Here is a 21,275-nt window from a genome sequence, read left to right on the forward strand (position 1 = left end):
TGAAGGGTAGGGCGAGACAAATGGTACAGGTAAGATACACTTCAAGTGGGAGTTCTAGGCGGCCTATAGGGAAACAGGTGCAGAGGCCAGTGTTTCTGCTAAGCACCTGTTCTAACTCAAGGACAGGTATCATAAGATGAAAATCCTCTGGTTCCTCACAGTCAGGATCATGGTGGCCTTCCGGATCCAGGAACACCTCTCCAAAGCTGAGCCAGCATTTGGGTCTAGAGGGAGCTCCCTCTGCCTGCCCAGCTCCAACAGTAGGACCCAGTTCACATCTTCTGATCCCAAACCACATCTACTCAAAACTAAAACATTCCGTGAAACCCATCCCGTGAGCTCACCACAGGGGTCAGCTAGACCCCACCCTTCCAACACAGGTGTGTTTTCGTTTTGGGCTTCTGAACTTTGGAGAGAGACCTCTATTTTTCAATTGAGCACACATACTGTTGACTTTTCATGTCCTCTGCAACAAAATGCCTGACAAACGCAACCTAAGGAAGGAAGAGTTTATTGTATTTTTTCCTCGCAGTTCAAGGGTGCAGTCTGTCACGGTGAGGAAGGCGCGGCAGTAGGAGCATGAGGCAGCTGGTTACATTGCGTCTGTGCTCCAGAAGCAGAAGGAGATGAACGCTGGTGCTCAGCTCACTTTCCCCTTCTTAATTCAGTCCAAGACCCCAGTCCATGAAATGGAGCTATTCACCGTCAAGATGGGTGACATCGTCGCCTCAGTTTATCTAATCTAGAAACTCTCTCATAGACATGCCCAAAGGTTTGGCGGCTGGGTGATTCTAGATCCTGATAAGTTCACAGTCAACATCAGCCATCACGGTACCCATGAAAGACAGCCACCATAGAGCTTCCGTGTTGTGAGGAAACCCAGACTGGATGGAGGTAGCCTGGTGGGCAGCTCCAGATGGAAGTGGCCTTCGGATAACTAGAGCGCCCATCTTTGAACTGCCACAGCCTTCTAACCTCAAAGGGAAGCCTAAGACCTGGCATTGGTACAATGGAACTATTTCAGTGTTGAATTTCAGCAGTGGCTAAAGCAGTGTTTCCAGCCCAGAGGACAGAAAGCAAAAGTGCTGGGCGGAAGTCAACCTGTAATTACATTTCAACACTTCTATACAGTTGAGTATGCCCCAAGGCTCATAGCAGAATCCAGTCTAAAATAGGGATCAGCAATACAAGACCCCACATACAACTGGGGTATTAGATTGGGGGGAGGCAGAGCCCCCACCATTTATGTTACTTCTCTTCATTATTCTACAGGAACTTGCTTAGGAGAATTTTTGTAAGTTAAACATGGGCCCCACCAGCCGAGCCGCATCAGGGGTGGAGTCTGGACAGATGATTAACCAATTGTTCAGAAAGACTTCTGGAGTTTGCAAGGGGTTGTCCAACATCCACCAACATAACTACACTTAAAGAACACCGCTGTCCCCTTGTCAAATGTAACCGGTGGACTCTGGGGACAACTCTGTCCATCAGAGGATCGTGCATCCACAGCAGTATCGCTTGGGGTAGTCAGCCACGTACACCTGGTGGTCGGTGCCATAGATGTAGTAGACAGAAGTCTTTCCTTGGTACCAGTAGTGAACTTCTGTGATGGGGATCAGCTCGATGGTCTGGCGCTGAGGAAACAAACGACCAAACACAGAGTCACACTCAAGTCACTCATTTGCTTACGAAGCAGCATCAGCTTCCCCAGGCTTGTGGGGTAACGTGCTGGGTGCACAGGATGTCCGGAGCTGACCATCTGGATTCATCTCCCGCTGCGCTCCTATGCTAGTCCTATTTCCGGCACTGTGATAAATATCCAGACCAAAAGCAACTCGGGGGAGAAAGGGTTTATTTGGGCTCCTAACTCCACGTTACTGTCCATCTCATCTCAGAGGGGAGCTGATGCAGGAACTTGAAATAGCTAAGGAATGCATGCCTTTTCCTGTTTGTCATCTGTCTCCACACTCACACAGCCCAGGACTCAAACCTACGGAATGGCGCTGCCCACAGTGGATGGGTCTTATCATCTCAATGGAAACAATCCAAGACAATTCCCCACAACCATGCCCACAGGACAACCTGATCTAAACAAAATCTCATTGGGAGAGACTCTTCCCAGGTGATCCAGATGTGTCAAGTTCACAGCTAACTGCCCATCACTGTTCCTTCCCACAGTCTACGTCCTGGGAAAACTGTCTTATCTTCAGTCAGTGTGTGATATTAGAAGTGAGGCATGGGTATCCCCAGGGGACCTCAAGAAAGCCCCAAGACATTTCCAGAAGCATAAATGTCTCCGTGAGCTACTGGATGAGGCTGAAGAACAAAGTTGTTTTCGATACTTTCATATCCAAACCAGCAGAGAAATGTCTCAAGTGGCTTATTGATTTTGATTTTGGTTTTAAGATAAAATGTCAGAGAAATGCCAGCATTTGGTGGATTCTGTGAGGCTTATCTGGCCAGATGTCCCTCCGCCGCCACCACAGTTGTGTGTCAGCATAGCCTCAGAGGAATCTTTCTCAAATGCTCTCCTTTCGGCACATAGGAAAACAAGAGGTTTGTGAGACTTCGGGTCCTGAACATCAAACACTGCAAGCCTGGGCCCCTAACCTTAGCAGTCCCCACGTCAAGCTCAGATATCCTCCCAGCATCCACCTCTTCCTAAACAGCTCCCCTTCCCTGCACCCAGAAGAGTGAGCAGAACTCTCTATCTTCCACAGAGTCAGCCTCAGAACCTCAACTCCAGCCCCTTCTCTGAGTAGTTAGTTCAAATCCTTCAGCTCTGCTGAAGAAGGAAGTGGGGCTCCTGGGGTGGAGGGAGAAGGTCCCTGTCACCTTTAGTTCCTGGTACTATTTGGCTGTTGGCAAGGTCAACCCATAGCTGGTATACAGTTGTGGCTTCTCCAGATGTTAAAGTAGCATGTCCCTGGGACATTTCTGTGGTCTGCCCTGTGCCTTTGGCTCATGTTGGTTCCACACCCCACTCTCGGGCATAGGATCCCACACCCAAGAAAATGGTATGAAAGCTATGGACCAAACCTTCCTCACTCGCTGAAAGCCTTCCCATCAGAAACCATCAGATGGTTGCTAAGATTTCTCTTCTAACTGCCCTTGAGTCCCCAGGGAATACTGGGGCAGAGCAGAGCCCTGGAGGAGGACCTAGGAGCGTAGGACACTGCCCAGGAACAGGGTTAGAAACTTCCATGACCCTTACTGTGTGGTGCTGAGCTCCATTTTTCTAGACCTTGACTTCCTTATATGTGAAATGAGGTCAAAAGTCTTTCAAAGTTGGGGTTTCAAATGAGATCAGAAAGCTAACTCATATCCATCAGCCAAAAGCAATGGCACAAATGATCATTTTGGAAATCAAAGGCAGAAGGCGAAACACTCCCACCAAAATTGATATGCAAAGCCTTGTAAATAAGGACTAACAGACCCACAAAATTAGGAGCCAAGACTGCTGCTCAGAGGCCTGGGCAGAAGATCAGGAACACTTTGGCTTCTAGACCTTTCTACAAGAAGCAGCAGCATCCCCGCCTCTATCCACTGTGTGCTCAGAAGATCTGGATTTAAGCCCATAAACCACCCAAGCCCTCAGCCCTTCAGAAGACGGTCCTCTTGTAATTGACTGCTTGTGTGTGTGCTTCTTGGCTGTACTCCACAATGGAGAGGATTCTAGCTATCCACTTGCAGCTGCTGGAACCATGCTCACTGTGGTGGCTGCCACCTCCTCATGACTAGATTCCACTCCCCCATCTTCTATAACAAGAATAAAACACTGTCACAGATCACTGGCTCTGGCTCAATCGGGATCAAATCAGGACCAAAGGCCAGTTAGAAAAGAGGATCCCAGATGTGACCTCACACATTCTGTCCCCTTAAAAATAAAAATACGTTTTTTAATGTGCACATCTCCTGCCTTGCTCTTTCCAGCTCCAGGATTTTCCACGGTGGATTATGTTGCTTGAGGTTAGCTTGTCATGGGAGGAAGGCTTTAGAGGCCGCACCAGTCACTCGTATACAGTATCATTTAGTTCAGCATGTTGTGAAAGGACTCACACTGGCCACTCTGTGAGTATAATGGTCCCCACAGTGACCAGTGTTTGCAAGCTGCTCGAGTCATGTTGTCCCTCAAGCCCAAGTATTCCTAAAGCCTCCTGCCATGCCCAAGGTAATGGCCCATCTGGGACTCCTTTACTCAAGCCAGATTGTCACAGCAGGAGTAGAGCTATGTTGGCCAGACACTCGTGTCCCTCCATGGCAGACTATTGACAAGATCCCAAGGAGTCACACAGGGGGTCAGGCACCTTGCAGAAGAGGTGGGTTAGTGATGGGTGGGACCACGCCTTGACCAGGACTCAAGCCTGTCGGGGTTCCAAAGGCAGACCTGGAGCTGGGGAGTCGCTAGATTTCTCCATGCGTGCCTCTTCCCAGCGTGCTGCAGCGAGCAAATCTTTTGCTGCTTTTACCAATCCCTCATCTCGTTAGTTCACATACGGGGAACAAGTGGCCAAGCCCAGACTGTGGTTTACTCAGGTAGCCACCATGGCACTCTACCCAGTGCCAAAGCCCCGGGAGACCAGTGGGTGATCCGTGCCCGCCCAGTCCCATTTCCTGACAGCCCGCTGCTGCACCCACCCCAGATCCGAGAACCGATCCCTGTAGCCCAGTTCTCTGCAGAGAACTCTGAGGGCTATAGAGTCTACCTTCCATGTCCAGGGCAGATGGTGCCAAGAAGGCATCAGCCCAGCCTCCTGGCACTGGGGCATGACTGAAGCTCGGAGCCACTCGGGTATCAGACTGGGATCAGACTGAGGCTGCCTTGGCTTCCCTCTCAGCTCTTCCCCTATCCTTCAAGCATCCTTTCCTCAGTAAATGACACTCATACATGCATTTCTGAGGGCTGCTCTGAAGAGCCCAACCTGAGATAAGAACCAACCCATGACTTTTCAGACACTGACAAGGTCCCAAGTCCCCCATCCCGGATCCCCAAAAGCCTATACTAACTTCCAGAATATCTAACAAAAGAACTGCTGATCCTAAGGAATTCTTTCCAGTCTCTGGGCTTGCATTTATAAGAATAACCCAGGGGCTCAGATTGGACCAGGGGACACCACAGAGACTATTGGCTCAGATTCTTTGTTGAAAAGCTGGAAGGTTCCATGTAGATGCCTGGATGCTAGACAGTCTGAGAGCTCCCTGCTATGTGCAGACACAGAGCTGAGTAGAGACTGAATCTTCAGAGGGCCACCCAGGTGACCACCTGGCCCTGGGAGGCAATGGAGTTTGCAGTGCCTGAAGCTCATTTAAGTCCCCTTCCAGATCCCAGGTGGTCTCAGTTCATTTTAAAGCGTGCATGTTTGCTTTCTGTCTCCTTCCTTCCAGCAGGAGAGATATGCAGAGAACAGGAAGTGGGGCTCATTGGGAAAGACAGAAACGAAAGCAGGTTGTGCCACAGGGTAGCACCTGAAACCCTTAGCCCACAGCAGCAGTCAGGGAAGAAACCAGCCATGAAGACATATGAAGCGGCTTCCTCAGGATGCCCCAACTGAACCGGGATGCCCCAGCTGCCCCTAGAATGTTCCAGCTTCCCCAGGATGCCCCAGCTGCCCAGGGTGCCCAGCTGTCCCAGGATGCCCCAGCTGCCCCTCGGATGTCCCAGCTTGCCCATGCTGCAGAGATGGTGATTCCACTGCCATCTAGTGGCCACCAGAGGAACTTCCCAAATGCACCAGTGCACCGGCCTAAGATCTGGGTACTGACTGGGTTTCTTCCTTCCCGCTCTCTGAATATGAGGGAGTTAGAATCACACTAGGGCTCATTTCCTGTGAATGAATCCCCAGTCCTCTCTCCCAGTGACTGATGGTCCCTCCTGCCTCTTCAGTATGATATGCTGGCCTCCAACTCCAACACACTGCCTCGACCCTGAAGTTTCTTGGGCTGTGCATTTCCCAAGCCCTTGATCTCCCTTACCCTCACTCCTTCAGGTAAAGCCTCATCCCCCTCTCTTTTGTGTGACCAGAGAAGCAGCCCCAAGCGAAGCCCTCATCCTCACTCCTCAGTTCTCCCTGCCTCACCTGCTGAAGGATGCGCGCACTCCGGGAGGCCAGAGCGGTACTGTGCTCCTCAATGCCCCTCTGGGAGGCCAGAGAGATATCCCGCAGGGGAAAGTCCACAATGGGGTACACCTGGGGAGAGACAGAGCACCTCACTTTCTCTTTCAGAGCACCCCCACATGGGCTATGGAAGATCCCAGGGACAACTCCACTAGGCAGAAGAGTAGGCCCAGAGGGTGATGGGGGAAAGGCTCCGAGGCCATGCAGCAAGCGGAGGGAAACTCTTAAGACCTCATGCACCAGTTTATTGGCTCAGGGTGTCCAGGGCAAAGGGGAGGGGTGCAGAGATTCTACACTCCCACCTGCAGCTCATGTTTTCCAAAAGACCCTTTCTGGGGTCCTACTGTGTGCTGAGCGAGATAAAGCCGGGACTAAAGCACATGGGTCATGTATCACACCAATACTGAAGCTTCCCACTGTGTGTCTCGGGGACACAAAATGAACTGCGCAGAACCCCAAGCAGCAGGTTAGCAGCTTCGTTCAGCATTGACTCGAGATCGTCTCTCACGTGGAGACAAGCCCCGCCTCCCTTACAGCTCCTCCTTTAGCTCATAACACAGGCAACCCGGTGCCCTTTCCCACATCCTCTCAGCATCCCACCCGCCTGGGTAGGAGGCCGATGACCTCGTGGCCCTGACACCAGACTCCATTCACAGTCACCCAGGGCCTCATCTCTGTCTGGGCAGCTCTGTCCCCACCATACACATCTGCCCTGAAGCCCGCAGAGTGTCAGATGCTCCAGCTAGTCTTCAGGATGCCAACTTCCTTGCACCTTCTTACCGTGGCATTCTCGTCCCTGAAGAGGTTTTCTCCTCTGGCTTTGGCAAGCAGCTCCCCGGGGCAGTGGAGGTGGTGTGGGGACACAAACTCAAACAGGCTGTTCTTCCTGGAGGAGGGAACGAAAGGGAATCGACCCCACCTTCAAATCACTGATCATCACACCTAAGCGGGGTGGTAAATGGGGGCTGGAGCTAGTGGACAGCCTCTCTAAGCTCAAGGCCTTGGCCTGCAAGGAGTCGGTCCCCATGTACCTTTGATTGCCTAGCATTTATCCCGGCCAGGGACAGAACATGGACTTCGTAATAGAAGAACATCCATGGCTGACCTTGGGGATACATGCACACGGTTTTATCCCGGACATCGTTCATGGGCCCCATGGCTGCTGCCCCAGCAGGTGATGATGACAATGTAAACTCAAAGCTAGAGCCAGGACGATAGCTCAGGGGGTGAAGGCGCTTGCTGCCAAGCCTGGCAAACTGAGTTTAATATCAGGATCTAATATGGCGGAAAGAGAAGCGACTCCTACATGAGGGCCGCAGTACCCAAGTGCCTTCACGTGTACACACGCACTTCCACATCTGAGCATGCTCACACTCACACAAAGTTGGAAAATGAGAATAAAAGTAAGCTCAGAGCCAGAGCCACCCTGCATTCTATCCCGCAACCGCTGCTCCCTCCTGGACCAGGGAGAAGCCCCCAAGAGGAGGAGGTTCTCTGTATCCACAACAACCCCCCCCACCTCCTCCAGGCCTGGCCCCTGAGTGTCACTTACCACATGATGACCAGTTGGACAAAGTGCTCCAGCTTCCTCTCCCCCTTGCAGGTGGCACATGTCTTGTTCCCCCTCCCAGAGCAGGTGCTGCACCTGTGGTCACAGTAAGCAGTATTCCTGTGTCTCCAGAGGCCCCTGCTCCTAACCCTCTCCAATAGAAGACATATACCTGCCCACCGTCACCCTCTCCCTCCTCTGACAGCTGGGCTAGGGTATCCCCTTAGGAGTCTATCCCCCGCATGCCCAGGCCACTTGGTTCCGTGGCTTTTTGTCCCCACCCTCTGTGGCCAGCTTGGGGTCTCGGCCCGGCTAGTTACCTCATTCCATCTGTCTGGCAACCAAGCCAAAACAAACATGGACCCAAGTCAATACGAGGAGAACCACCTTAGAATGTTTTGGGAACTCTTCAGAAGAATGTCCCTTCCCAGTGAGGTACTTAATCTGGTCCCCTGACCACTCCAGTTTGGTGACACTATTTAAGCACCTGGATCTAGCCAGACCTGATACCATGACAGAAATATCTTCTTAGACTGTACTATAAATGTTCTCTTTTGCCACAGCCAATTTGAACTGGGTTTCTATACTTAAAACATGAAATAAATGAATGTTCTAACCCAAACACATTCTTCACTAGTCATGGTAGAAGGTCCAGGAAACCTTGGCCAGTGAGGCTCAGCCATTAACTAATCTAATTTTAAACATTTTCTCTCCTTGTAGTTTTCTGTTTCCCTTCTACAGTTTATACATATTGAGAGGACATGAGTTCCAAGACATCACAGCCCACTATATGCAAAGCCCCAAGGGCAGAGATGGAATGTTCTGGGTTGCTTAGTCTGTCCACCGACTTGCTAAGCAGCTCCTCCAGCTAGGCCTTGCTCTGAGTTATATAAAGAATGCTTCGCCCAGAGCCTGGGCTCAGAGTTTAAACTGGCCCTTCCCGCTGGTGTTTCTTGAGTGCCTCTCCACGCCCCATCTCCTCACACCTGCCCTGATGATTTCCTAATGCCAGGCCCTGAAACAAGCTCACCCACACACGAAGTCCAAGAGCACCCAATAGCCACAGACTCTGGCGGTACAGTGGTGAGAGGGTCAGTGACCCATGGCTTTTTCAGCTGCACAGTGACCAGAAAGAAACCTAAGAACAGAGAGCCTCCCCCCACCCACTGCAAACACACTCCTACCTGCGCCTGCCAGATCCCGAACACATATGGCATCTCCGGGGCTGCCTGGCTTTTCGCTTGGTACCACTGCAGGATGAACACCTCACCTGTGGACACACCCAGACTCAGAAGAAGTCTCTCCCAGAAACAGGGCCCAGGCCAGCCTGGGACCAGCTTCCAACCCAGCCCTGTGACCCTGACCCAGGTCTCTTCCTCCCCTGGGTTTGTGGTTTGTGGCTTGAGGATTGGTGAGTTTACACCATGCCGGGCACAGGGTTCCAAGACTTCATGTCCATAGATCCCTGCTTCTTTTCTCTGATTTGACCCTACTCCAAAGCCCCAAGACCTGCCTCCAACCAAGTGTCTGGAAGGAGCCAGGAGCATAGAGGCTGAAGACCAGGGTGATGGCAGGTCATTTTTAGGAAAGTACCCAGGGGTGGACTCCTGACGTTCAAAGCAAGTTCAGGGAGAAGGGAGAGGAGGAAAGGAGCCAGCCAGGAGGAAAGAACAAAAAGATCACAAGGAGGGGTGGATTGCAGAGGCCCCAGGAGGCAAATGGCAGGAGAACACATACGGAGAGGAAAGAAAAGCCAGGGGCAGCCCACTGGGACCCATCATGAGCAGGTGAGAGATGAAGGCCCAGCAGGCGTCTGGATGGAGAGAGAGGCATGGTGGTACAGCAAGCGATCAATATGTGTCTGATGAGCAGACCCAAATAGGGAGCCTTGGCTTGAACTTCTAGCCTCCAGAGCCAGCGGTCTGGCCTCTGTAAACCCAGGATGTCTTGCTGTGCTGCAGCAGCCTGGGCAGAAAACCCTAGCCCCTTCTACCTCACCTCCCAAGCCTTCTGAACTTCACCTCTCTTTGTCCACTTCCCTGAGCTCATGGCTGTCCTCCACAGAGGGCTCTGTCTCAAGTGACTGGCCTCACAGTCAAGCAACCATCCACCATCTTGGGGCGTTCAGTTGTACCCCCTTTGCAAAAAGTTCATCCAAACTGAGATTGTTGACATTTTACACCCCCTCACAGAGGGGTGGGGAGGGTCACAAGATTCTCACCTCAGTTCCCGTCACTCACTGCCTGTTATACTCAATTCTGTTATACTCAATTCTGTTATATTCAATTCTGTTATACTCAATTCTGCCTCAAGGGAGCGCTAGAGTATCTAGGTCTGGCAAGGGGGACTCCAGCTACGCTGACAGTTACCACCTGCTGACTAAGGCATTTCAGAGCCAGCAGGCTGAGGGAGGCACATCCACACCTTTTTTTTTTTTTTTTTTTTTTTTTTTGGTTTTTCGAGACAGGATTTCTCTGTAGCTTTGGAGCCAGGCTGGCCTCGAACTCACAAAGATCCACCTGCCTCTGCCTCCCAAGTGCTGGGATTAAAGGCGTGCGCCACCACCGCCCGGCTCATCCACACCTTTATAAGCAACCCTCAGAACCTCAAAGCACTCATTGGCTCTCCAGAATAAGCTCAGGTGGAATTGTGCCTGCGTATGTGGTTGGGACCTTGGGAAAAGGGACAGATGTTGTTTTCATCATTCCTTGGAAAGGCATTTTAGCATGGCCCTAGGACCCATTCTCTGACAGGGCACAGCCCTATGCAGATCCTTAATGCCTGTGATGAGGAAGAGGAGAAATTCCTAAACTGCACCATCAAAGTGTGAGTGGGGGTTGCCGGAGGCACCCATTCTGACTCTCCCAGTCACAGATGGGAAACCGGAGACTTAGAAAGGGAAGATGATTCACTGGGGTGACACCTGGTGCAGGGAGCCTCTAGACCCTGCCCCGCCATCCCTAAGTCCACCCCGACACCCACACAGGATCACTTACTCTTAGGGCCCACCCATGACTCACCATGCCAGCCCCGTGGCAGCCGCTGCACTTATAGCGGCCACGCCCGTGGCATTTGTGGCATTCCTGAAAGGGAAGAGTGCTCCGTGAGTGGAGGTCCCTAAGCAGGACCAGACAGCATGTTCTCATACTGAAGGTAAGCGCAAAGGGCCTGGAAAACTCAAAAGACTCATGCATTCTGCTTGGGAGAAAGGAGGACAGGAAATCCTGAACGGCTTCGTTCTCCCAACCCTAGACTACCATGGGAAATATCAGGGGGAAAGACCCTTCCAAGTAGCTGGAGACACAAAGCAGCCTTGAATGCCAACCCAAGGTCTCAGGTTAGAACATCCCGGCCCAGCTCAGGCTTGCTCGTGTGCTAAGATGCGGATGCTGTGAGCCCTCAGCTAGCTCACACTCTAGTTTCCTGTCAGACTAAACCACAAAGGCTGTCTTGCCTCAGTAACCCACTCACGTGGGCCTTGGGAACACATGAAAGGGACAATGCTTTTGTGAAAGGCAAGGAGCTAGCTGCTAGACTCTGTCGCTAAATGGAAATAGTTTCTGTGTTGTCCAGAAACGAGAGAAATGCTTTCGTGACCCTCTTCAGCTCCTCTGTGTCTGGTTACTTTGAGGACTCAAGGAGTCAAATTACATTCTTAAATCAAGTGTTAATGAGAAAACAGCCAATTGTCAGATAAGAAGAGAATGAGGGTGTCAGTCAAACACCAGGTTTCCACACTTCCTGCTAAGACAGATTTCTAGACAGCAGACATCAAAACTGTTCTCCTACCGACATCCAAGGAAAAGCTCAGTGAAGTGGGAAGGGTGGATTGTACGCTTGTGTTTACACAGCTCACATGGAGGCCAGAGGTCTTTTAGTGTCTGCTTCGGTCACTGCCCTCCTTACTTTTTGAGACAAGGTCTCTCTCTGAGCCTCCAGCTCACCACTCTGGTCGGGCTGGATGGCCAGGGAACCTCAGAGGTCCTCCTGTCTCTGGTTCCCAATGATGGGGTTACAAGTGCAAGCCCCCACACCCAGCTTTTTACCTATGTGCTAAGGATAAAAACTCAGGCCCTATGCTTGCTCAGCAAGTCATTTACCCACTGCGGTTCAGATTTGAGCTCGTGTTAATTTCATTGAGTCCTCCACTACTTACCTTACTTTCAAGCAAAAACCAAGCGGGGAAGCATGCATGCACACAGTTGCCCTAGGAATGTTGTCACTTGCTATTTCCAGCTGGTGACGGCCCTGTCGCCTCCCTAAGATACATGCTGTTCTTAAGTTGGGTTTTATTTTTACCACAGGCATGGTCTACCAGGCTGGCCTTGGGAGCAAGTCTGCTGAAGCACGGAGAAGGTGAGAAACAGACTTAGCGAGCAATACGAATGACCCAATCAGCTGTTACCTTGACCAGAGAGGAGTGAGGCACTTGGAACTTTCTGGTGTCTTCCTGAAACATCGGAGGCACCTGGACCTTCATGTCCCAGAGTCTGGGAGAGGCACCTCTCTGCGGTCCATCCACCGAGTGGTCTGACACAGAAGGGGTCATCGTGAGGACCGCAAAAGACACCATGCATAAACTTTGTGTTTACACCCAACAGCATGACTCCCCCTCTTTGGTGTGCACATTATGAGCTCGGGCTGCAGAAGAGTGGGTACAAGGGTCCCTTGCCCTCTGAGGTTAAGCACTTTGGACCTGGGTTTGAATCCTGGCTCCTCTGCTTCCCAGCTGTGTAACCCTAGGAGAGTGATTTAATCTCTCTGGAATTTAATCATCTCATCTCTAGCATGGGGATAAATAATGGGCACCTAGCATGTAGGATTACAGAGACAATTAAAGTGAAGCTTGTGTATAAGATGTCTGCACAGGATGGGAACACTGAAGGACCAATGAGCAGGAACCATCGCTACCGTACCCTCTAGTCCTGTCCCCATCCTTCTCTTCCAGACAGCATGCTCTCACACTGAAAACATACATAAAGGGCCTGGAAAACTCAAAAGGCTCATGCATTCTGCTTGGGAGAGAAGAGGAAGAAGAAATCCTGGAAGGTTTCCTAGAGAAGGTGACACCAGGTTGGGTTTTGAAGAATGGACTAGATATGGACAGCAGAGAACAAAAGAGAGACGCCTCTAGAGCACTGCCGAGTGCAAGGTGGGAGAGCAAGTAGGTGAGGAATTGGAAGGTTTAGAAATTTAGGGGTGTTAGGTGGATGTCCAAGCCCAATGCTGTCTTCGCAGTCAAAGTCAAATGCAAGGCTTTCCTTGGCCTCTTGCAAACTACTTCCCAGGCAGAATCACCTTCCAGGGTCAGCACTGGGGAGTCACTAAGATAAAAGGCATCCCACTGTTTTATAGTAAGTGGGGAAACTGAGACACACACACACACACACACACACACACACACAAAGACAAACATCAGATTCAGCTTTAGTGACTGAGCCAAGTCCTGAGATGGTCCCCCAGGCCCAGCCTTGTCCCTTCCAAGCAAACCGAGTCGAGACAGTTCACTCACTGGTGACGGGCTGAAATGTCCACTCGCTGCCCCGGGATTCGCTGAAGGTCTCCAGGCGATACTACAGACGAGAACACCAGTGAGTGCATCACGAGCCGCGCCAGCCATTCCTGGTGATAGCACTGTGCTGCAAAAGGATGGTGCTTCCACCCACACGGGTTGCTGGGAACAAAAGTGTGACTACCCCTGCCAGGACCCAGTGCAATCGCAACTCCCCAAGAAGTTCCACATGGAAACCGTCTGCAGGACAAATCCTGTACAGGGCAGTACTAGTCCATGGTCCATGGAGGCTGCAGGTTCCCTGTTCAAGCACTCCCTGACTCATGACAAGGTCCTTCTCCTTAATCCTTATACACAAACCTAGGGTGAGAAGGGACCTTGGGTCTCTCTCTCTCTCTCTCTCTCTCTCTCTCTCTCTCTCTCTTTCTTTCTCTCTATTTCTCTCTCTATTTCTCTCTCACACTCTATTTCTCTCTCTATTTCTATATTTCTCCCCCCCCCGTTGGAGAAAATAGAGGCTTAGAGAGGTCAGCTCTTTGCCTAGATCACAGGGCTGCAAGCTGGTCCCTTCTTTCTCTACATCCAGGACCTATCCACTCTCATGAGTCAAGAAGACAGTCTCATGTGTCTTCTTGGAGTAAAAGTTTGACACTAGCAAGTATACCCTCAGATTCTGTCCCAGGGTTCTGCATGTGCAGGAGACCGAAGCACCATCTATGGTCTTGAAGGTCAGAGGTGAGATTTCCCCAATTCCAAGGCACTGGCATGACTTGGAAGACACAGAGTCTAGCCAGGGTCAGGGGAGTAGAAGGTCTCTTATCAGTGTGTGCCTCATGGAAGAGTGCAAGAAGGCCTAGGCATCTGGTTGACAAACCTGACATTGAACCCTAGATCTACCACATCTAACCATAGGTGTTTGGTCAAGCATCTCAGCCTCTTCTAATCCCCAGTACTGGCTCTGGACTCTGTGGACAACTCTACATTGTGATGGACAGTTCACGGAGGGAGGGGGTGTCTGACATGGTCTTATCTGCTTTTCGCAATACCTAGTGCACGTGAACTTGTCCATCATGATGAGATTCCTATGTTCTGATTATTAGATACAAAATCGGGAAGTTGTAGAAGAGACTGTTTGCATGCACCCCCAGGACCAATGCCCCCATGGCTCAGTGTCCCCAGGCCCCCGGGTATGGCCTCCCTACCCTGCAGAGAGTTTGCTGTCTCAGCTCCTGGATGATGATGTTGCCAGCAGCCGCACTGCTGTAGCAACACTGAGAGTTCACGAAGCTGACCAGGGCCTCCCGGGCCACCTCCTCAGTCACCACAGGGACTCTGCTGGAAAGAGGACAAAGGAGCAGAGGTCTGGGAGGGGCCTGTGGGCTCGCCACAACTGGTCCCTTAGCGTGTAGGGCAATAACACTCAAGCCCGAAGAGCAACGAATCCAAGGCCTGACTGTGCTAAGGAATCAGTGCAGGAGACATCTAGCCAAGGGGACCATGTGACAGGGTGCTCAGGGTAAGTAGGACATTCTTGAAGGCCTAAAACCCACAGTAGCCCAAGTATGGGGCTTAGGAAAGAGGCTAAATTGTGAATTTAAAAAAAAATCTCCTGAGAAAACCAACTTAAAGGGAGGAAAGATGATGAGAAAGGGCTGACAGTTTCCATGGTCACAAATGAGTTAGGGCTGACAGTCTCCATGGTCACTTGGCTCCATGCTTCTGAGCTCACAGTAAGGCAGAGTGACATGGTGGGAACCTATGGAGGTTCACAGAAGCTGCCCTGGAGGACAAGAAGCAGAGAGAACAGGAAGGAGCCAGGGACCTGCTTCCTCCAATAAGGTCCACCCTCAACAGTTTCCACCGCCTCCCAAAAGTCCATGCAGCTGTGCTCGCAAGGGGTAAAACCAATGACAAGGCTGGTGCTCTCAGGATCCATCACTACTCAAAGCCCTTCAGTGAGGGGGAAAGCGGGAGATGAAGTCTCTGGCACAAGAGCCTCCAGGCTATCTCATCTCTAAACGGTAGTAGATGAATGGCCCTGCGTCTACAGGTGTGGAAAACTGAGGTCTAGAGATGATGCTACTTCGTCCTACGGAGGTAGAAACAGACTAAATGAGGTCCCCTCCCTCAGGGATCCGGATCTTTGTCAGAAGAGCTGTGAGCATACAAGATAACTAACTGAGGGCTGGTCCTCAGGCCACAGCCTGAGTGTGATGGAGTGGGTCCTCTCCAGTCCCTTCTCTGGTAAAGCTTTCTCACTGAGATCCAGGCACCTCCTTACTAATGTCTTTCCCCAAAACACCTCGGTAAGGAGCCTTCTGTCCTTTACCTCCCTCCTTCCCCACATGCACAGCCTCCCCGATGCCTGGAAAACCATTTTCTCCCTATTCCTAAATCTCACCACTCCCAGCACAGCCAGGCCTGGTATAGGGTCCCAAGTGAGCAACGGAGCTAGCCACTCAGTGTCACATGGGTTCATGCTAGGACCGGGAAGCAGATACAGAACAGAAGTGTACGCACACAGAGTGGCAGGGACTCTGGAAGACTCCTTTAGGCAGGCCACATGCTGAGCCGCAAGGTGCATTTGGGAGGGGGCTTCACCACATCCCTTTGGCACAGAGCTGGCTGGAACCCAGAGCTCTGTGACAAGTTTTCTCGAAACAAAAAGGGTGTACATCGCCCCCCCCCGCCCCGCCGCCGCCAAGATAGAGATTGGGAGGATGGGGTGGAGGACTTCAGCAACAGAGAACCAGAGTCGATATTTAAGCAGCATGAGCCAGACAGGCATGGGTCTACTGAGCTCCGCAGTGGCAGGGCAAAGGCACCATGGACAATATACACACAAATGACTGTGGCTGGATTCCAGTATCACAGGACTCACAGAAAACAGCCTAGGGGCTGGGTTCGACCCAGAGGCCAGAGTTTGCAAAGCCCTGATACTGTCTGTGGTTTCCACTGCTGAAGAACCCAACAGCTGAAGATTCCCAGGCCATATCCCCAGGGAGATCTGGTTCAGTGAGTCTGGAATGGAGTGTATCACCAGAGGGTATTTCAATGGTGGAGGCAGGGTCAGAGCATTCCAAAGAGAGTTCCCATGGGGCAACAGGAGCCTGTGGAAATGCACTGAGACTCACCTATGCTCCAGGACTGAGGACCAAGATGCAGGCTCCTGGGACCTTCCCAGGGACTCTAGGGATGGAAAGAAGACCTGTCCTCCTAGAGAAGAGGGAGGGAAGACATTACCCCAGCTTAGAAGAACACGTGTTGATGCAGTGAAAAGAAAAGGCTGGCCTGGTGCTAGTTCAAGGTTAGCCTGGGCTACAGAGTGAGTTCTAAGGCCAGCTTGTGCTATTAAAGAGAAAGGAAGAAGAGGAGGAGGAAGAGGGGGAGGGGAGGAGGAGGAGGAAGAAGAGGTGGAGAGAAGAAGAGTAGTAGAAAGAGCTGGCTCCAGCAAACAGAATAGGAATTTTAAGACCAGCATCATTTGGGTAGCAGAAGGTTCAGCGTCACAGAACACTGCCTACTCTCTATCAAATCCCACTCCCCACACTTCTCAATACCCTAGGAGAAATGAGAGCTATCTCAGCACTGACCTATCTACCCCCCCAACCAGCAAGAGCCCCTGAAAGAAGCTGTAGAAACCATGACCACTCTGACTCACCGCGCCCTTGAAGAAGCCAGTCATAGCTGGGCAGTCCTTCCAGGAGCTCATCAGGGGGCGCCACAGGACTCTCAGCCTCAAAACTGAGGTCAGCCACACCTGCCATAAAGACACCAAGAGGACAGTGCCAAACTTTGTAGCAGCCAAGGAGATGGGGCAGAATCTGCAGCAACTTCAGGGGAAGCTGAAAACCAAGGGTGGGTACACACAAAACACCTCATTCTTTGGGGAAGGCGCCTCTTCCAAACCCTGGAATAGGCTAAGGGTATGACTTAGTGATAGAGAGCTTCCCCACCACACACAAGTCTGATCCCCACTGTAGGACAAATATCATAGAACCCTCTAGATTGTTACTTGTACCAAAATTAGATCTTATGGCCCATTCCTTCTAGGCTAATATAAGTGGTGAGCAGAATGCTAACCAGGTCTCGTGGTGTGAGAAGTCCTTCTGTATAGGTGTTGCTTTTATTGGTTAATGAATAAAGAAGATGCTTTCGGCCAGTGGTTTGACAGAATATAGCCAGGCTAGAAGAGATAGAGAGAGAGTAGGAGGAGTCAAGGAGAAGTCATGGAGCTGCCAGAGGAGAAAGGTGCAAGCTGCCAGCTAGAACCTTGCCAGTAGGCCACGAGCCTTATGGTAAAATATAAAATAATAATAATGGGTTAACTAGCTAGCAATATGCTTAAGTGATTGGCCAAGCAGCGATTTAAATAATATAGTTTCTGTGTGATTATTTCGGGAGTTTGGGTGACTGGGAAACGAACAAGCAGCCTCCGACTACAGTATCGCTCTCCAGGAGAGCAGCCAGGTTCTCCAGAAAGGGAGGGCTTAGGGTTGCTGAAGATTGCAACATGTGGCTGGGGACAGTGATGGAAGAAAAAGAGAATGTCATAAAGACCGATACTCCTCCCTGACACCCTCCAAGTTAGCAAGGCTCTTCTCTAATAGTGAGACAACCTACCTGTATCTCTAATCCTTCTTTTCAAGGGGTGGGTTTGTAGCTAGAGGGAGTGCCCTCCTCAGTGGGAAGAGGGTGGCAGTGATACGAAGTGGCAGGATCCCAAGTTCTTCTAAAGGTTTTGCTTTGAATGAGTTCACTTATTTAAAATGCTTAGCAGCCAGAGTCAGCCACTGTCTTCTGTAAAGAGGTAGGTGAGGGGTGTTTGGACTCCATAGGCTTAACAATCCCAGTCTCGCTTACTGGGTGTCACCGCTGGCATGAAAGCAGCCGCACCTTGCCAAATAAGTATGGCTTTGTCCCACTCCAGTGTTTTGTAGGGAGTGAAGTGGGCATCCGGGTTGGCTGCTAAGCTGTATCTTGTCACCTTCCTTGGACCCTCACAAGCCAGTTCATGAAAATATTCACCTTCAGGGAAGGGCCCTCAGAGGGTCAGGAAGGTGAAGGCTGGAATGGGTTTTTTTCTGAGCCACCATTCATATGTGTCCATCCAATGTAGTTCCCAAGAGCTCAGTAAATATTAAAGTCAGGGCTGAGTATATGCCAGTCCAGAGTCAAAGGGATCAAGGGCCATCATGGCTGTGTGTGGCTATGGTCCTGGGCTCTCCAGCATGTCATGCCTTCCCAGGTGTCACAGAGATTGAAACTGACGCCCACATAATGGGACCATGTGTGACAGCCTCAGGGCCCTGAGCCTGGCATATAAAAGCCACTCTCTCCCTGGGCTGATCTTGATGCGTGTTCCTTTAAACTAGAAAACAACAAGGAAAATGTCAAGTGTAGCGGGAAAGGCCACTTCTGTCTCCTGGGATGGTTCTGGCTATCAGGCAGCCTTGGGTCAACTAGGACACCAATCTCCGTCCCTTGAAAGGAAGACAGAGAAAGGCCATGTGGCTGCAGTGACCTCCTAGAGACCAAATAAGGGACAGGGATGATGGGAAGAATGGAAGGTGGGTGACTCAAGCCCCATCCATCACCCTGGAGCCACCCTGACCTCTAGGGCTGTCCCGGTACCTCAGTGCTAAATTTATACCCCCATTCCACCCAAACAAGAAAGGACTCCAGGCTGACCCCCAGAAGGGCACATTTCCTGTCGGGAGGAGCACAGCAGAACCATGGCGGTCACCTACATTGTGCCACACTGTCCCCAGGGCATCAGGGTGTTTGGGGACACCTGTCTGGCTGAGCACCTCACCCTGTTGCACATGGCACTGTCTAAGCTCACACAGAGGTGGCCTCCCCACGCCGCGACTGCTGCATTTTCCCACTCGTGCAACAGCAAAATGAGGCCCAGAGGTTCAACCTGAGGCCACCACTCCACACAGGCAGAGCAGAAAGAAGTGCTCATAGCTCAAGCCCTGCCTCCTTGTCCCCAGGGCCTAGGCATCTGTCTCCAAGTCCCCAAGTAATCTGCTGCCAAGATTTGCCTTGCAAAGACAGATGGAGAGGTGGAGTCTGCTTGCCAGTCACAAACTAATTTTCTTTTGCATGAAAAGAATGGTTCTTGGAGAGGAAAACACAGTTAAGAGAGAAGCCCCCTCATCTTTTATCTTTCCCAATGCTATTCTCTCTGGCTCAGAACCTTCTCTGTCTTAACGGGATCCCAGTGGTATTCTCTCCAGAGCACCGGGATCTCAATGCACACCTGCCCATCACATCACACGCCACTTCTCATCCCCTTCCATGCATGGGTGCTCCTCTAGAATACTGAGAAGAGCAGGCATTCAATAGGCACATGCGAGTGTTAGGTGTGCAAAGCAGCCCATGTGTGCATGAGTGTGTGTGTGTGTGTGTGTGTGTGTGTGTGTGTGTGTGTGTGACTGGATCGTCGCTTAAGCTTTAAAGAGACATTCAGACCTCTCTTCTTCCAGTTCTCCTATCACCTCCCCCTCCCTCCCCTTCCCCGCTCTTAGGTCCCTCGGCTCTCTGTTTCAAACCATATAGCCTTGAAAAATGAAGTCCAGAGAGTTCGAGTGGGCTGAGCTGAGTCACCCAGCAATCTGGAGGCAGAGCTTGGATCTGAATCCAGACCCGACTTGCTAGCCTAAACAGCGGGAAGGGACGTGCCATCTGTAAACTCCAAGTCTGCTAAAGAGCCACAGCTTAAAGAAAAAAGATGTCACTGGGTATGAGGAGACTTTCAGTCCCAGGGTCCATGGAGATATGCTTGGCTCACAGACTTCTCTAGGATTCCCAGAAAAGTGGCAAGCCCCTCAATGCCGACCTAGAAAGCAATTCAATGGCACTGTACGCATACCCCATGGTCCCCACATTCAGACCTCCTGGTCCAATTTCCTTTTACACATGGAGAAATGGAGGCTTGGAGACATTAGGTGTCTTGGTCCAAGACCACCCAATCTAACTCAGAGCCAGGATTTGAACCATATCCCCCAATTCTGCACCTGCTGCTGCCCCGACCACCACTGCATTGACTGTACCAAGTCAGGAAGCAAACATTCTTTCATGTAAACATAGTCTATTTCCTCTAAAACTTGTTTCCTTTCTTGGGTTTTAAGCGGCCCTTCGGTCCCATTGTATTTCTATCTTGCTAATGACAGACTGGAGTGACCAGGACTGTGACAGGCAAGAGGGTGTGTGTAAAGATTTGGGCAGTAATGTTGTACATTAGCTGCATCTAGGAATGAGACAGAAAAATCCTGAGGGTCAGGCTTCTGTTTGGCTGGATTAGGGGGAGAGGGAGGGTCACTATCACCTAGAGAAAAGAGAGACAAACGTGGACTGGGTATATAATAGGAAGGGAGATGCCCTTGAGGTAACTGTGGCGTTCTGCCCACTGCTCTAAAGGATATAATAGAGGGGCTATTGGCTGCCACCATCTGTCTTTCCCCAGCAAAGAAAAAAAGGAAGGAAGAGATGTCAAGACAGATGCTAAGGGAAGGCAAGTGATGTGGAGCCAGATCTTGTCCAGGGCTGGCTGCAGAGGTGACCCATTCCACCCGCGGTTCTACTCACTGTCATCCTCATTCGGATCCCTGTCCATGGTCAAAGCGTCCAGCCAAGTGAGAGTCTGCATTCCTGAGGGCTGAGGTTCCAATCTGAGGGACTACCCTGGGCCCCTCCCAGCCCATTGTTACCATTCTACACACAGCAGAAGCAAAGCTGCCACGCATCCGTCAGAGCAGAGCCCTGCCCTATGTCCCAGCTCCTTGAGTGTCCAACAAGAGCCTTTAATTTGCCAAGCTAGAGACCTGGGTCCCTGCTGCACTCTGTGTGGGGAGCTTACATCCTGCCATTGTTCCCAGCTAGGATTTGAACCCTCTTCTGCCTGACACAAACCCAAGTAGGCCACTCCATGCACCGGTCAGGGGCAGGCTTCTACACCGCAGAAAAGCACAGGGAGCTGGCTGACAACCACAGGAAACTGCCCCTCATCGGAGAGATCACATAGGTGCACTGGCTGGGATCTCTGAAGTCTGGGTAGCAGTCTCTTGTGTCCTTGAAAGCTTGGAGCAGGAGA

General features: G+C 51.1%; 1 protein-coding gene across 2 annotated transcripts; it reads right to left on the reverse strand.

The window, feature by feature from the left end:
* Positions 1-572: 572 nt before the first annotated feature.
* Positions 573-20,853, reverse strand: Ssuh2 (ssu-2 homolog). 2 transcript variants are annotated; one of them, XM_050148499.1, is made up of 12 exons: positions 20,771-20,853; positions 16,839-16,937; positions 16,312-16,393; positions 14,380-14,509; positions 13,178-13,238; positions 12,071-12,195; positions 10,686-10,748; positions 8,850-8,935; positions 7,669-7,761; positions 6,897-7,002; positions 6,078-6,188; positions 573-1,634 (listed from the first exon to the last, which is right to left on the reverse strand). In XM_050148499.1, the coding sequence occupies exons 1-12, from the start codon at positions 20,829-20,831 to the stop codon at positions 1,488-1,490; spliced, it is 1,164 nt and encodes a 387-aa protein (XP_050004456.1). In that variant the 5' UTR covers positions 20,832-20,853; the 3' UTR covers positions 573-1,487. The 2 variants fall into 2 exon arrangements, with proteins under 2 accessions (XP_050004456.1, XP_050004455.1); XM_050148498.1 differs by having other exon boundaries at positions 14,380-14,512.
* Positions 20,854-21,275: the final 422 nt, after the last annotated feature.

Source organism: Alexandromys fortis, unplaced genomic scaffold, assembly GCF_014885135.2.
Source record: "Alexandromys fortis isolate MF-2015 unplaced genomic scaffold, M_Fortis_MF-2015_v1.1 scaffold_59, whole genome shotgun sequence".
Taxonomy (NCBI): domain Eukaryota; kingdom Metazoa; phylum Chordata; class Mammalia; order Rodentia; family Cricetidae; genus Alexandromys; species Alexandromys fortis.

What these genes read in the sequence shown, in the direction of transcription:
- Ssuh2 (XM_050148498.1), bottom strand. Translation starts at nt 20,831, where the DNA reads ATGCAGACTCTCACTTGGCTGGACGCTTTGACCATGGACAGGGATCCG. An exon ending in GTCCAACTGGTCATCATGTG is followed by an intron (nt 7,003 to 7,668) that starts GTAAGTGACACT and finishes TCCCTCCTCCAG; the next exon opens with GAAGAACAGCCTGTTTGAGT. An exon ending in TCAGGGACGAGAATGCCACG is followed by an intron (nt 6,189 to 6,896) that starts GTAAGAAGGTGC and finishes GTCTCTCCCCAG; the next exon opens with GTGTACCCCATTGTGGACTT.